Source organism: Phaeoacremonium minimum, assembly GCF_000392275.1.
Source record: "Phaeoacremonium minimum UCRPA7 unplaced genomic scaffold PA7_03_scaffold_455, whole genome shotgun sequence".
Lineage (NCBI taxonomy): Eukaryota > Fungi > Ascomycota > Sordariomycetes > Togniniales > Togniniaceae > Phaeoacremonium > Phaeoacremonium minimum.
In genome coordinates, this window is record NW_006921357.1 from 65,913 (window position 1) to 81,249 (window position 15,337).

Genomic DNA, 15,337 nt, shown 5'->3' on the forward strand with positions numbered 1-15,337 from the left:
TGGTTGTTCGAGTTGCGCGACTGTTACCTGGGTTAAGCAATGACTCGGTAGAATTGATGCAAGTGATGAAGATACAGTGATTCTTCTTCAATCGCATGCTCTGCAATCTGACAATCATGGGCCATTGGAGTACTAGTATAGTATATTTATATGGGATGAGAGCAGGGGTTTCAACTTTTGTAGCTCTCTGTGTGCGTGTGAAAAAGGTGTTCCGCCGAGCCTCGGTGGTCGCCATTTGGCTGGGTCTCTTCATCCACTGCTCATTTCTAGGCGGCATAATCACCCTAGAGATCGTCAATGGAGTACTAGCCATTATTGCAGTACGACGCAGGGATGGTTTAGGCAAGCGGACGGAATTGAGCAGCTGCTTTCCTCAAGCTGTTCAAAGACTGCCTTCAACACCTGCCCAGGTGGGCTAAACCTTTCGAATTTGTCACTGTCATCTCTATATTCTTCCTTAGCTTTTTGTTGGCTTTAGCTAGAGATTTTGATAGCTTTTTTGATATATTATTATAATCTAAATTATTTACTATCTTTTTCTACTATCGAAAAATTAGCCAACGTTTTGATAGTTAATAAACGTTGATAACTTACTCTTATAGAAAATGTAGGTTATATGGGAGATTTTGATATCTAAGTATAGTATATAAACTTAGTAGAAAGAAAGGTAATAAGACCATAATACATAATATATGAAAGCTTCTTTGGCTTATCTTTTCCTTTTATATTTGTTTTTTTTTTTAAAGTAGACGTCCTACTAAACATACACCTATAGGAACCGCCTTTTCTTTTTCTAATAACTTCAGACATTATACGCTTACTTCTACCCACTTTAAGGAGCCGACATAATAGCGATAATGTCATAATAAGAGCAGGGCCAGGATGCCCTTTAGGACATGTGAGGATTGACGCTCAATCAGGTGAAATGAACCATGATTCTTCAGCGTAACTGGCTAGTCAGCTGTTAGACAACATACATGGTATATCAGGGCTACACTGCTTTTAGACATATGCATCCACTAAATCCAAACCCAATTCCACAAAGCATCTCTTGTTTCTCATTATAGGTACCCAAGCATCGGTTGAAATAACCTCCGTGTCTCACTTGGTCCGACTACAGTATAGCCTTGATGCAGCTATATGCTGTCTCAGTTCCCTGTGCAACCTTTTTGCTTCCCCACCAATTCATTTTACTCCCAGTAGCTGGGCCCCAAATGCCATCCTTGGAGAGGCCTTGCCCAATTGACTTCTGAGCGGCCAGCACAGCCGCCTTCGTCTTGTCTCCATAGTCACCGTCCACACTCAGGCTCTTGCCGTAGCAATGATTGAGCGATGTTTGGAGGTCCTTCACGCCCTTTCCTTCTGCACCCTTGTTCATGATGCAGGAGCCTCCGGAGCTGAGGGCCGGATAATGAATGGTATAGCCGCCAACACCAGTGACGACCTTGTCTGTGTTGCAGTAGCCATCTGCTCGAGGTAGCAGTGCTGGGCTAGCGAGCGTCGTGCCAGCCAGTGCAAGTGTGATTGTGAAAAGACTGAAATGCATTTTCTAGTGGCTGCTTTTGTGTTACTGAGATAGAAATTTAAGAGTTCGTTCGTAGAAAGAAGCTTGGATAGGTGTGTGCTTGTACAGGGTATATTGAGAAGCATCCTCAAAACTCGAAAGTCCGCTTGGTCTTTCTAATCTTTTATATATGCGTTGACAGCTCGTTGGAATATGTTGATTCCTCCCTTTCAAAATAAAAATCACCCCGTCTTACTCCATTCTCAAGCTTTCACTGAAGTACTCTTAATGAAGCACCACTACGATGCTCGGATGGCAACTCTTGGCCGCCTTCTAATTTCATCCGCCGACCTTGAAGGGAATAACCATGTTGCAAAAGCGGCAGAAACAACAACGCGGCAAAAAACCACAACCAATGCTTTCTTTTTCTTACGCCGTATTGATCGTATGTATTTTGGCGGTTTCATCGTGCATGCGTGTGGTACTATAGTCGGGATCAGCTCGCCTAAAGATAGGTTGTGGTACCTGAGCTGAGGTCTCAGGGGCATGGGGCGCGCATTTTCATTCGATGACCTCCCTGGCTGTGCCAAGAATCTCGGCTTGGCAAACATCCTATTCGTGCACAATACACCAACCATTAATTTTGGCTGCTGCTGTTAATTTTAGATTCTCTAATCAAATGTAAAGTCCCCCTTTTCGTGTCCAGCCTAAATTCATTGTATTGTTACTATGCTGTATTGCCATGGTTGACAGAAGGGTTGAGGACACAATTTGCAGACATACGGTGACACGACGAGTCTTCAAGTAGCACGTCCAATTCATGGGACCACCTAAGCAGAAGTCAAGGAAGAGAATGAGAATAGCTCACAAAACGCAACGTTCTCTCAGGCGGATCAAGTAGATTTACAATCTGCAACCTCTAAAAAGGAAGCTTGTGCACTCCATAATATTTCAAGGTTGTTCGAAGAGACGGACCTTGAAAGTTGCCTCCTGCAAAACCAGGAGTTGTTCTCGTTGGTCTAAAAGCCCTTCGATAAAGTCTCCTTCAAATTTATTATGGCTCACCCTTTGAGCGTCTGTCCTGGCGCATTCTCTGGCGTCGTCCTCGTTGTTTGACTCCCTTCACTGTTTTTGAATGTTCCTTTAAGGTCAGGCCACTTGCAAGTTTCTGCGCGTAGGTCAAACTGGTCTCTGTTGAGTCACCTGTAGAAGGCGTGCCTGACGTGGATCTAGAGCAACTGCCGCCATTCGGGATGCTGATAGGGGCACTTTTCCGTCTCCCGAGCTCTCCTCCGGCGACTTCTGCATAACTCAAGGTGCATGGCTCAGGCAAGCCTTGCTCTGCCTGACCTAATCTTCCGTTTTGTTCGGACAGTCTGGGGAAGTCGCTGCTCGGGTGATTGACAATCTTTTTGTTAGGAAGTGCCCAGAGATTCCGTCTTTCCGCTTCATTCCTTTGTACGTTAGAGATGAGAAATCGCTTATCCCCTTGGACAATTTCGCAGTGATAATTCTGGGAGCGAAAAATACGCTTAATGGCTCGTCTCATAGCAGCCGAGCTGACCTGTGCCTCTGAGGCATCGAGAACTGTAGCTTCCAATGTAGATTCCTCGGGGTCACTGATGTCGCTAACACGATAGATACGTCGCTGCTCATTTTGTGCCAGTAGGAATTGGATCTGGTAGCATGGGGATTGCGAATGATTGCCAACAACAAAACCAACAAAAGATTCGTCGTGAACTTGTAGGTTTTGAAGATTACTTGATCCCTGAGGCCAGTGTGATCGTTTCAAGGCCGCATGTGAATCACGCGCATGGCAGGTAAAATGTACCATTTTGGTTGTAACACGCGAATGAGGATAAGTTCGCCCCTCAAGGTCTCCTCTCTCATTTTATGGAAGAATCAGGATTCGGAATCGAGCTACATAGGCAACGGTTCGAAAGCATTTGGACGGCTTCCGACATCGAATTTATACTCAAAAGTTGAGAGATGTGATGTTGTGAAAGCTCCTGCGGAATCTGAGGCGAATTTTTCTTACAGCCCAAACATCAAACGAATGAGAAAATCATAAGTTAGTCATGGAAGTTCGGTGAGAACCAAGCCGACACTAGATCATTCTTCAAAAACATCATACGTTGACCAAGGCTTGAACGTTGATCCAGTTGAGGCGAAAATTGATAGCCAACCTTTCAAAACAATTCGCCTCACAGTGAGTTTGACATTGCGCACAGCTCGTCCACCAGTCACCGACAAGGAGTGGTCTAATTGGCTCTTGAACAGTCTGCCATTCTCAAAACTCCCCCCCAGTTCGGTGAATGTGATCCGTAAATGATGTTTGGTGGCCGCCTACCAGCGCTTGCAGCGATTGGACCTAAATAAATAGCCTCAATTGCCCCGGTTATTTTACTTTCTTAGAATCTCCTTTGGCTACCATAAATCGCCTCAACTCACCATATGCGTAACTTTCCGGACGTGTTGAGGGATCGAACATCAGACATGGCTTCTATCATTTCAATCTACATCGTTCCAAGAATATTTATATTGCAGCACTGAGTCTCATGAAATCTACAACATCGGAGTGATTCTTTGAAATCGCTGGAGCTGGTTTGTTATGTTAAGCCCATCTTATGATTAGTTGATACTTCAATGGCTCATAGGAAGACTGCAGTGCTTTGATTGAAATCAATTTGCGACAATGGAAATCTAGAGATCGTCTCTGTTGACACCTCTTCGCAACGGTCTTGCAGCTGAGATAGGGACACAGATCTCGTCCGCAACAATGGTGACAGGTAAAAACTACCCTCCGGTAGGGAAAAACCCCGTCAAGGGCTAGAGGCTGGTTTCCAGTGTGAAACAAAAACATAAAACCAAAAGAATCAAGGCACCCGATCCAAGATAAAAGGAGACCGCCAAGCTGAGAGGGAAAGACATGCATGAGCCCATGCTCTCACTGTTTTGGGGGTCGTCCTCGACCACGGGCTTGTCCAAAGCGACAGTCTTCAAAGTGCTCCTCATGCGCCCCTTTGTGAGCACTCTGTTTACCACAGATGCATATCCAGATTGGATTCTGGCCCTGGTGCTCGCATTCCGCCAGATGCCGGCGATAATTATCTTTGCGAGCTACGCATACATGACCACAAGCACAAATGTACTTATCATCTCCGTGGCACGAATTCATGTGCCGTTGCAACGTGTGGTTATCGCGGAAAGTTTTGGTGCATACGGTACACTGCACTCGTGGTGGTGGCGGGGAGCGCCTGATAAAAGTTAGCAAATTTGGCGTGCATCGACGACGAGATGTGAAATTTGGATGTTAAAAAGCCCGATAACATACCTTGGCCGGGGCAGCCTTCTTCTCAATAGCAACCGTGTGGGAGCCTCACCTGGGCCGGGACTACTGACCGTAGTGGCAGTTCCGGGGCTGTCTGGGTTTGTCATGAGCCCGGCGTTGTCGCCCAGAGTGACGGTGAGCCCGGCCGGTACAACGGCGCCCCACACGGGCTGTTGATCCGGAGTGGGTCCGAAGTTGTAGGCGTAGAAGTTCCCGAAATCAGATTCGTTATTGAAACCAAGCCCAACCCCATTGAGAAGGTTGGCTTCGTTACCAAACTCGTTGAAATGTTCCAGTGCGTCGAAGTCAGGATTCCAGGCATAATTGACATCTGTAGCGAAGTCGTCAGTGCCCGGAGCCGACCCAGTCTGAGGCGCCGACCAGCCGGACATGATGACCTTCTGCTACTTGAATGCAGGGAATCTAGTTTCTCCGTACGCCGATGAGAGGCTGAATCACATTCAATAAGCTTCGAGGAAGCCTAGCAAGAGTGACAGGACAAATGTGGCGCGGTAGCGTTGCGAGGTAGAGTGGTGTGGCTCGTTTGTCAACCACACGGTCAAAGTGACAGTGCCTGTCCCAGATCGATTAGCCAACGTTACGGGGACTAAGATAAACCTTGCCAACTAGCAGGGAGGGTGATGGTGGAGCTAGGACGCTTACCTTGCTGCCCACCTAGGGGCTGATGCAATCCCGAATGTTGCTGGTTGTCGAAGTCGCGTTTTTAGTAACAACTCAGCGATGTTCAGTCTTCGAACAAGACACCTGATGAGAGGGGTTTAGGATGAGCAGCAAAGAAAAGGAGAAAGGAGAGAAGGTCTGTGGCCAGAAAGGCAGGCCATTGCTCCGTATTTCTTGAGCTGAGGCCGGGCGTAGAGGCGAATATTCAGGACGCTTTGTGCCTACAAGCAGAGGTGAGCGACGGCGACAGACGTCTGGCGGCCCGGGGCGGCTTGGCGTGGATCTTCCAGAAACATGCAGCCTCGATTCTCTCAACGTCCTCGAGCAGACTGCGTCATTCACGCAACGAGGCAGCGAAACAAAGGCATTCAGCCCCTGCAGTGGGACTGGTTCCCCGGACGCAGCGCTGCACGGGTATGAACCTCGCAGTGAGGCTACAAATCAACACCTAATGATTGAGCGGTTCGGCAGTGATATCTGTCCGCTTCAGTGGTCTATGTATATGTAGAAGAAGTTCGCAAATTCCAAAATCTTGGATATATCGAAACTGGCATCGCACCAATGATGTATGATCCATCCAAATACGGCACTTCCAGGGTTCACTTGTTTGAAAATCGAAACTTAACTCTGACTAAAGCAGTAACTAATATCTTCTGGAATTTTCGATCACTGGCCTTGTCGCTCTTATTGCATGCTAAAACCTTGTGTTCGGTCGCTGTATCTTCAATGTCAAGGTACCGTGTAGAACAGATGACATGGGTGAAGTGCGGTAGAAATTGAAAGTTTTCAGAAACCTAGGGTCCACGTACTCTAGCGATAAGGTCTTCCCGCGACCCCGGCTGCTCGCGATCCCAGGCGCCGGTGTCACACGGATCAAGTTTCCCAATTGAAACGACTAATTTTGCATCCCAAGCAATGGCAGGAACCCTTCCTCCTGCAATGACCTGGAGCTGCGGGGGGGTGGGTGACGAGCAGTGGCCGGCTGGCCAGGTGCCCTGTAAGCGGATGTCTTCGGCCCCTTGCAAAGTGGTGGCTTGACCATACGTACAATCCGATGGCGTAAATCCAATGGATCGGCCTGGCCCACCAGTTATTTTGATAGCAGCCAGTCACCCAGGACAATCGTTCTGAATGGTACTATATTGGCTACCTGAGAGGCCATTTACAGAAGATCGAGGTGATGTGCTCCGCCTCCCTGAAGAAAATGCCTAATGGCTGTATAGTAAATATGGGGGGCATCCGCGTGCTTCTGGCACTAATGCAAGTCAAGCCATTCTGCCCATGCAACGCAATTGCTCTCATCCAACGGTTTCACCGTGGACGAGTTTCACCTTAAAAAGGCAGCGTGGCTATGGATGATGAAGCGTGGTCTCAAGTTACGCAGTGTCTTGCATCGGGCCGCAATTCTTCCACTTAGAGGTAGGTCAGAGTCCTGCGTTCGTGCGCTAAATTGCGCAGTGGCCGTGTAAGTCTCCGAACCTAAGATTGAACAACGCAAACAACGAAAGCAGTCAAGGGCTCTCGAAGCCCGGTTACAAGATGAAGCAAAGATAACTCATTGAATGTCAGCCGTATCTGAATCTCTTAGGTCGTTGCTGACAACACCTAACCTTCGCCTGTATTCACTGTCATCTCATTCACCAATGATGGATATATCATGAATTCACTGAGATCTGGCATGGGAGGGTTGTTGTCCGTTGCTAAGACGCTAATCTTGAACTCCTTATTCGACTGTCTGCTCCGATGCAGTCATCATCTTAGCCTACATGATTGGTTGAGGGAATCCGCATCTCGTCCTGACTTAAACGTGAGGACCTGTCATCTAACATTTTGCGCCAAGCTTCCTCCCGGTGTCATGGTATTCCTTATTCAGCCGGGCAGGAAAAGTATGCAACTTTAATCTCCGTTTGAACTGCTTCGCGAGTGATATTGTCATTCATTGCAAACATGCTGCAATGCGCAGCATGGTGAGCAACGCTTGCCTGACTATTAACCGGCAAACCGCTGTCGATTGCGACCAAGTACCTCTCCCACGCATACAGGCAGTACGCTACATGAAAAGCATTACTTGTCCACATGTGAACATAGTCCCCATTTTGCACCTCTTTAATTTCAATTTCATCCTTGCCTTCGGGATCAGCGTAAAACTTCCATGGGTGCATAGCGAGGTACCGATCTGCCACCGCCGGCTGGTAACAAGGCTCAGGTACCCAAGCTGCAGCCATGACATCGTAGAGACATGAATTCCCACGAGCTTCGGGTATGCTATTGCCACAGTCCAAGCGCAAGAATGTGTTTTCATTTTCCTGTGGCACTGCGAGCATCAAGGAAGGCTCGATTCTGCCAAGGGTGAAGAAAGTAATCGTGAAAACCAAGAGCATGCCACAAGCACTGATGATCCAGGGCTTAGGTCCCCCGCATTTTCGTAGCCATATTATGGTGGAGTGCTACCTGTTGTTTCTTGGTGAATTCATACACCATTTCATTCTGAATATGGGCTGTTTTGACGGGAGTATTTGAGATATGAGGAATGGAGAAAACTTCAGAGGAATTCTTCATTTTGGAGTCAAAAATTGCCCGGGTAAGATAGCAGCGGGTGGTCGCTTGAGGATGCTTACAGGGTGACCTAATACGGAAGTTCAATCCTCACTTGTTAACAGTATAATTACCTTCTAACGAGTGCATCGATATGCTCTCTCCCACCATCTACCCAATCCTCCCAGCAAATACTCAACATGGCAGTGTGTCTGCCAGCGCCCCATTCTCTTCCATCCCAACCAGTCCTCGGCAAACCCTCTCTATCCATTCCGGCACCCTCGCTTCCCACCTTGCCTATCGGTAACACCTGCTGCCACCGTATTAGGCCCTCCCACTGGAACCCCAGCCTCTTGGCCGCATTCACACTCGCTGTATTGCTCGCGTTCGCTTGCCACTGCACCCTCCTCAACCCCAGTCCTCCTTCCGCAGGGCTGTCCAAGCAGTAATGCAATATCAAAGCATTAGAGTGTGTGCCTACAAATGTTCGCTGGAAGCTGCTAACCAGCAGCTGCCCCATGTCCATGGTAGCGCGCTCGGGCTGGCTGACAATGCCGCAGAGCCCAGCAAAGGTTCCGTCGGCGATTTCGGCACTGGCCGTCTCACCAGTGACTGGGTCTCTGCGAGTGACGGTGCCAGCCTTGAGAAGGATAGCTAAAAGGAGGGTGCTGGTGTCGTTGCGGCAGTTGTCATTGTACCACAATACATATTCAGCGCCACTAGCGAAGGGGCCATAAGTAAGCCAGTCGTAGGTTTTTGAGTTGCGAATTCCGTCCTCGACCCAGGCCGCGCCCCATTCCTCGAGATTATCCTGGCCATGTATGAACTGCCTGTGTGTACTAGCGCTCCAATTGGCGGATGCTTACCTTTAGCGGGACCAGTTTGAGGCGATCATTCTCTAAGCGCGAGAGATTGATAGGGACGTTAAAGCACGAGGTCATGATTGGAGACTAGGTTTACGATGTGTAAAGTGGCATTGTGATGGCTTGATGGTTTGAAGGCCCCGCGGCATGTTGGGGGTTTTCGAAATGGCGGGTCTACTCTGCCAATTTCGGAAGGCCAACAATTTGACGAAAGGCGGGGCAACTTGATGTGGAGTTCCTCCAATCTCATCATGGTATGTAGATTCCTTGACCATATCAATTGAGGAAGCTGTATGACCTGGCCAAGACTTTCGACAGGTGCTCTGGATGCTTCGTCATCCATCGCTGGCCTCGCACATGGAGTGAAGACTAAGGATAGAAAACGTAAATAAGTAGACGGTTGAAACTGAATGCAACATATACAAAACCGGTCTTCATATAAAACAAATGACGTGAAAGTTTGAAGCATATCGATGTCGATTTGATAGCATGTTTTCGTCTCTTACTGTGCATGCCAATGTCATGCCTCGCATTTACCCCTGCAGTGACTTTCATTGAGCTTTTCGCAACGAACGTGATTCAATAATGTGCCCCTTTGGGTCACGGTGAATACGTACTTCACAAGGTGTTGGAAAATCAACGCTGTCCGATATTGACATCCACCAGATGCACGTTTAGCCGCTTGGAGTCTCAAATGAGTATAAGCTGCGCGGCCTGAGGCGTTCAGGCCGTCATGCCATGCACATCCAGGCGCTTGGAGGTGACGCACGCACATCGAAGCGCCGTTTTTGTGAAACGAGGCCAAATGGTTGTAAAGAAAGTTTAGACTAGTGCGACATAGCCTCCTAGAATTTAGAGACCTGCAACATTGGCGAGTGTGGCTATTGTTGGAGCCAGAGTGTTGGTACTGGCCAGCCAATGAGGTTAATTTGTTGGTTTTAGAAGCAACTCTTGATACAGCGGTGGACCTAGGGGTGGGCGACAACTTACGCTAACATTCGTAATCAAAACGCTTCAACTGAGAATAATGAACTGAAATCAAACCTATTTAAGAGTCAGAATGGTTCGATGGACTGTAATAGATCATTTCAAATCTCCTCAATCTCATCTTTTGACAATTTCAACCGTCTCATTCTCTAAGAACACAAATTCAATCAACGTGCCAAGAATACATCATGGGCGAAGCAACAATAGATCCTACAGTTGCTGCGTTGAAGTCACTTCATGAACCTCAAAAGGAGCTGTTTGACAAGATTGATGCGCTAAGGGGGCTAGGCGTCGGTCGCATTGTGGCCCTACCCCAAATTATCGTTGTTGGCGATCAATCGTCCGGCAAAAGCTCTGTCCTTGAAGCCATTTCAAGGGTGCGCTTCCCAGTGGATGGCGGTCTCTGCACTCGCTTTGCTACGGAGCTGGTTCTCCGAAATTCCAAAAAGATAGCCATTGCCGTTAGCATTGACTGGGACACTGAGCCATTGGATATCATAAGAAAGGAGGCCAGTGAGAAGCTAGGCTCCTTCGACACCAAAGAGAAGTTAAGGGAGATCGTGGGAGTCGCCAAACAGCTCATGGGAATTCGCAAGGGGAGAGGCTTTTCAAAAGATGTCCTTCGTATCAAGATCTCCGATCCGGACGTCCCAGACTTGAGCTTGGTAGATCTTCCAGGGTTCTATCACGCTGAGAATGAGACTCAGACAGCAACCGACCGTGCCATCGTCAATGACTTGGTGTTGAAGTACATGCGCCAAAAGAACAGCATCATTCTTGCTGTCGTGTCGGCAAAGGTGGACCCTGTCATGCAGCAAGTACTTTCCGAAGCACGCAAACCAGATGTCGATCCAAGGTTGGAACGCACCATCGGCGTTGTTACACAACCTGACAGATTGGAACACGGGACCTCAAGCGAGGAGACATACTTGACACTAGTGGGCAACAGGAACAAGTCATATTATCTGAAGCACGAGTGGCACGTTCTCAAAAACAGATCTGAGAGCGAGAAAAACTGGTCGGATGATAAGCGAGACGCGTCCGAGGCAGAATTTCTGAGTTCCGGTCCTTGGGCAAGTTTTCCAAAGGAGAATCTGGGGGTTGAGTCCCTTCGTGTCAAACTTGGAAGCGTTCTCTACAAACACATCGCTGAGGAATTGCCGTCGGTAATCGAAACAATGGAGCAAGCAGTTAATGCACGGCAGAAAAAACTGGACCAAATTGGTAAACGACGATCAAATACAGAGGAGATAAGGGTTTATCTTACGAACATCGGCCAACGTTTCGAAAACCTCGCCACAAGTGCAATCCTTGGTAATTACTTAGATGATTTCTTTAGTGAAAGCGAGGACAAAACGTTTAGCAAAATCAAGTCAGATGACTCTAGTAGAAGGCTTCGAGCTCAGATCCGGGAAATGAACCGAGCCTTTGTCATTTCTATGAATACCAAGGGTCATCTACAATCAATCAAGTGGGACGATGGGGCTCCAGATGCAGCGACTAGCTTGGAAAAACACCATAAACGCTTGCAAACTTTACTCGAAAAGGATTACCACTTCGACGACCCCGAAGAGATTACAGAAAGCGATTTCAAATTAGAAGCCGAGGAAGAGGCTTCTATCTCCCAGGGGCTTGAGTTTCCTGGCGAACCTAGTACCACAGCGACGCTCAAACTGTTCCGCAAAAGGTCCAGGCCCTGGAAATGCATTTCAAGCCGTCATATTGATTTGGTAGTTGAGGCTACAAGGCATTTCGTGAAGGAACTGCTGAATTATGTTATTGGATCGGATCCTGAAACCCGAGATCGAATCGTCCGCGGTTTCGTCGACCCGTTCTTTCAGAACAGAAAAAGCACATTGCAAGCCAAATTAGACGAACTCTTGCCAGCATCGGATGATGCTGGATTTTTGCTACCACTCGAGACTGACTTTGAAACGCGAAGTCAAGAACGCATCAAAGCACGTCTTCATACTCAGCTTAACAGGTTACGAGTGCAATACGATGCCGACCTTGTTGGGATAAATAAAGAAGCCATATTAGGTAATAAGAGCTATGCTAGAGCCTGGGTTAACGAGAAAAGAAATTCGACCGAGAAAAGCAAGTTCGGAATAGAACATGTTATCGATCATATGATTGCATACTATGAGGTAGGCTGAAAAGAAAAATGTCCTTTAATCATTTTATTTTGCTCACAAGGTAGCTAGTTGTCTCTCAAAACCTTTACCGGAAACGTCATAGCATTAGGTGTCGAGAAGCAGTTGATGCGATACATACCGAAGGTTTTCCAAGCCGAAACAGTTGCAGCGATGACTGAAGCTCAGCTCAGATCACTTGCTGCGGAGTCGCCTGCGGTTGAGAAGGCGAGACGTAAATTGGAAACGGAAATAGACAGCTTGAAAGAGGGGTTGAATCTGTGCCAGAGCTATCGTGACCGCGATCTTTTCTGAATGTAATATTTATCATTTCACATTCAAAGTAGTGATTTAATCAGCGGCAATTGCGTGAAAACCTAAGCGGATTGTACACGTCTTCGGATGGAGGTCGACTTGTTGAAGCATTGGGATACAGCTACTAAGCCTCGTGTATTAATATGTATATTACACTGGGTTTCATCATATCATAACACAGGGCATGTGCAAAACAGACTGGTTCGCGAATCATCATAGATAAAGCTAGTCTTTAGCTGATAAGTTGCGAGCACCCATGGCATATTATCTGCATGATCCCAAGAATGGAATGGATCTACCAGTAGAGTACAAGCGGTGTAGGCTGCGGGCTTGCAATTACTCCGCACACCAAAGACATGTGCTCCATGGAGCTTAGGTGGGGTTGATCAAGCCCCTCGCCTACGATTCAGCTTCCTTCGACTCTTGACATTCGCTAGGCCATCCTGTATTAAACTTGCGGGGGACTCGGATTTCCAAGTGTATATTGAGGACGATAACTGGTCGCAGAAGCTTGGAACGTCAAATCGCCATCGACGAACGGGCGTCCTTGCATTCGGCGGCCTTGACTCTGCTTACGACTTCGGTTGTGCTTCATCGGCACACCCCCGCGCGGCTCAGCGCTCGCGGGAGCTGTGCAATGTGTGCGGACCACCCGAACGCTACACAAGCGGCGCACGCCTCAGCTGACGAACCAATTGAGCCCGCCGCTGAGCCCGTCGATAAAGACGAATTCGATTCGACGGACCCTTATGAGGCAGTCACGAACGGAACTGCTTGCGCAGACTCGACGATCTACGCTCATACCTATGAGCACGGCCGCCGCTATCATGCGTTTAAGAACAGCCGATACCCGATTCCAAACGATGATTTCGAACAAAATAGGGAAGATATGAAACACAGTATGTTGCTAGAACTTACTGATGGTGCTTTATTCTATGCACCTATCGGTGAAGAGCCGGAACAAATTCTTGATATTGGAACTGGGACTGGTCAGATAGCCCTATGCTACCCTCGGAATTTGTAAAGCGACTAACAACAGACAACTAGGTATCTGGGCTATTGACGGTTGGTCTATTATGCTGTTCGCTCATCTTCAATGTGTCGCCGTTAATGATGGTGTTCTGTGTTTCAGTGGGTGATCGATACCCAAATGCCCGCGTTCGCGGAATGGATGTCTCCCCTATCCAACCTATCTGGGTGCCTCCAAATGTCGAATTCTTAGTGGACGACTGTGAGAGTGAATGGGTGATTCGAGACTGTGACTTGGTACACTTCCGATTTATGACTGTAATTCTGAAAGATGTCCCGAAAGTCTTACAACACACTTACCGGTAAGCTAGTCTGCTTGACGAATCCTTAGTCACCTAGCAGGCTAATGAATTGCTGTGTTCTCAGAAGCCTGAAGCCAGGGGGATGGGTAGAATTCCAAGAACTTAGTGCTGAACCACTTTGCGATGATGGTACAATGCCCGAAGACGACCCCGTCAAGCGAGTATATGAGCTCCTCGAGCAGGGGTTCGCCGAATTCGGCATGAATACGAAGCTTGCACCAGATATGGAACCCATGCTTCGTGGAGCCGGATTCGAGAATATTCATTGTATAGTGAGGAAGGTTCCGATAGGTATCTGGGCGAAAGACAAAACACTTCGACTAATTGGGCTGTATCAAAAATTAGCCGTTCACGACGTTCTGCCAGTTTTTGCTGGTCGACCATATGAGGCACTCGGCATGTCACAGGTGGAGAGCCAGGTTACGCTGGCGTTAGCCCGGAACGGGATGGAAGATACCAGTGTACACAGATATTTCAACTATTACTTTTGGTATGCCCAAAAGCCAGTCGGAGATTGAGGCAGGAGAGCTAGTAGAGAACATGGTTGAATGGTATGTAATTGATACTTTCTATATGGACATTGTCGTCCAATATCGTCTCCGGAGATCCGAGTCAGAGAGATGGGTGTTGGTATTGATAGTTGGTTCATTCGATGGCTGAGAAGTAATTTGGTGCTGAAAAAATTAGTCATGGAAGGAAACGACACTCGTGAGTTAAGATTCAGAATGTGCAGGCATTGAATGTTGATTATGTACCAGTCGAGAGATTCTTTGCAACAAAAGAAAACTCAACCCGTGTGCGGTATAATTTGATCTGGACCCACTGAATTCATCACAAATGCTTTATTGCCGGGGCTCGTCCCGGCTATCAGCCGCCATTGTCAAGGTGCTACTTCTATATTGCGGCCTTACTGACGAATGTATGAAGCAAATCGGCTAATCATGTAGATCCCGGTCAAGAGAATGCAATATGAATATTTTGCTCAATTAGCAAGTCTAATCTCGGACGATATTCCGATTACAGACCACGCAATTGATAAAGTCAGGACAAAGCTGCTCCGGAAGTAAGTGTATTTTGGGTAAGTAGGGCTAGGAGACATATAAATGAGGTACTTCGAGACACTGTCCTTTATCTGTTGAAGTTCACTTTAGTAAAGCAACACCGTACAACATTATGCGTTGCCGAATTGTCCTCGTTGCCCTTTGGGTCGCCTCAACTTCAGCAGTTGGTCCATGCGATGTGAGCAGTGACGAATGTACAGATCTGATAGACAGCAGTGCTTGCTACAACGGAGCAATTGGGAGCAACAATGCCACCGCTCTCTTCCTGTGTGGCCAAGGAGGTCCTGCCGAGGTAAGAAAACTGGTTATTAATTTGCTGGGACTATGGTTGCTAAAACAATGTTGAAGATATGTGCTTGCTATGGCTGCGACAAAGGCATCGAGAAATTCATTCGCGACAATAAACTTTGCAATACCACCACAAGTCAATTTAGTAAACGATGGAACAACAGAAGGCAAAGAATTCACGTGTAATATCCACTATGTATCATGGTACGGATGAGTAGGAAGTCAAGTGCTATATACTCTCCTAATTGAGTGGGAGGAGATGTAGGGCCGGATCGTAGGCTGTTACAGATATTTTGACATAAATCAACC

General features: G+C 47.5%; 3 protein-coding genes across 3 annotated transcripts; all 3 read right to left on the minus strand.

Moving 5' to 3' along the window:
- Positions 1-1,114: 1,114 nt before the first annotated feature.
- Positions 1,115-1,546, minus strand: UCRPA7_6206 (putative peptidoglycan-binding domain 1 protein; the record flags this gene model as incomplete). Its single annotated transcript, XM_007918745.1, has 1 exon — positions 1,115-1,546. One exon carries the CDS (start codon positions 1,544-1,546, stop codon positions 1,115-1,117), a length of 432 nt encoding a protein of 143 aa, XP_007916936.1.
- A 3,155-nt stretch (positions 1,547-4,701) lies between these two features.
- Positions 4,702-5,227, minus strand: UCRPA7_6207 (hypothetical protein; the record flags this gene model as incomplete). Its single annotated transcript, XM_007918746.1, has 2 exons — positions 4,702-4,761; positions 4,907-5,227. 2 exons carry the CDS (start codon positions 5,225-5,227, stop codon positions 4,702-4,704), a joined length of 381 nt encoding a protein of 126 aa, XP_007916937.1.
- A 3,232-nt stretch (positions 5,228-8,459) lies between these two features.
- Positions 8,460-8,992, minus strand: UCRPA7_6208 (putative gnat family protein; the record flags this gene model as incomplete). The annotated part of the gene is made up of 3 exons (XM_007918747.1): positions 8,460-8,474; positions 8,533-8,862; positions 8,918-8,992. 3 exons carry the CDS (start codon positions 8,990-8,992, stop codon positions 8,460-8,462), a joined length of 420 nt encoding a protein of 139 aa, XP_007916938.1.
- Positions 8,993-15,337: the final 6,345 nt, after the last annotated feature.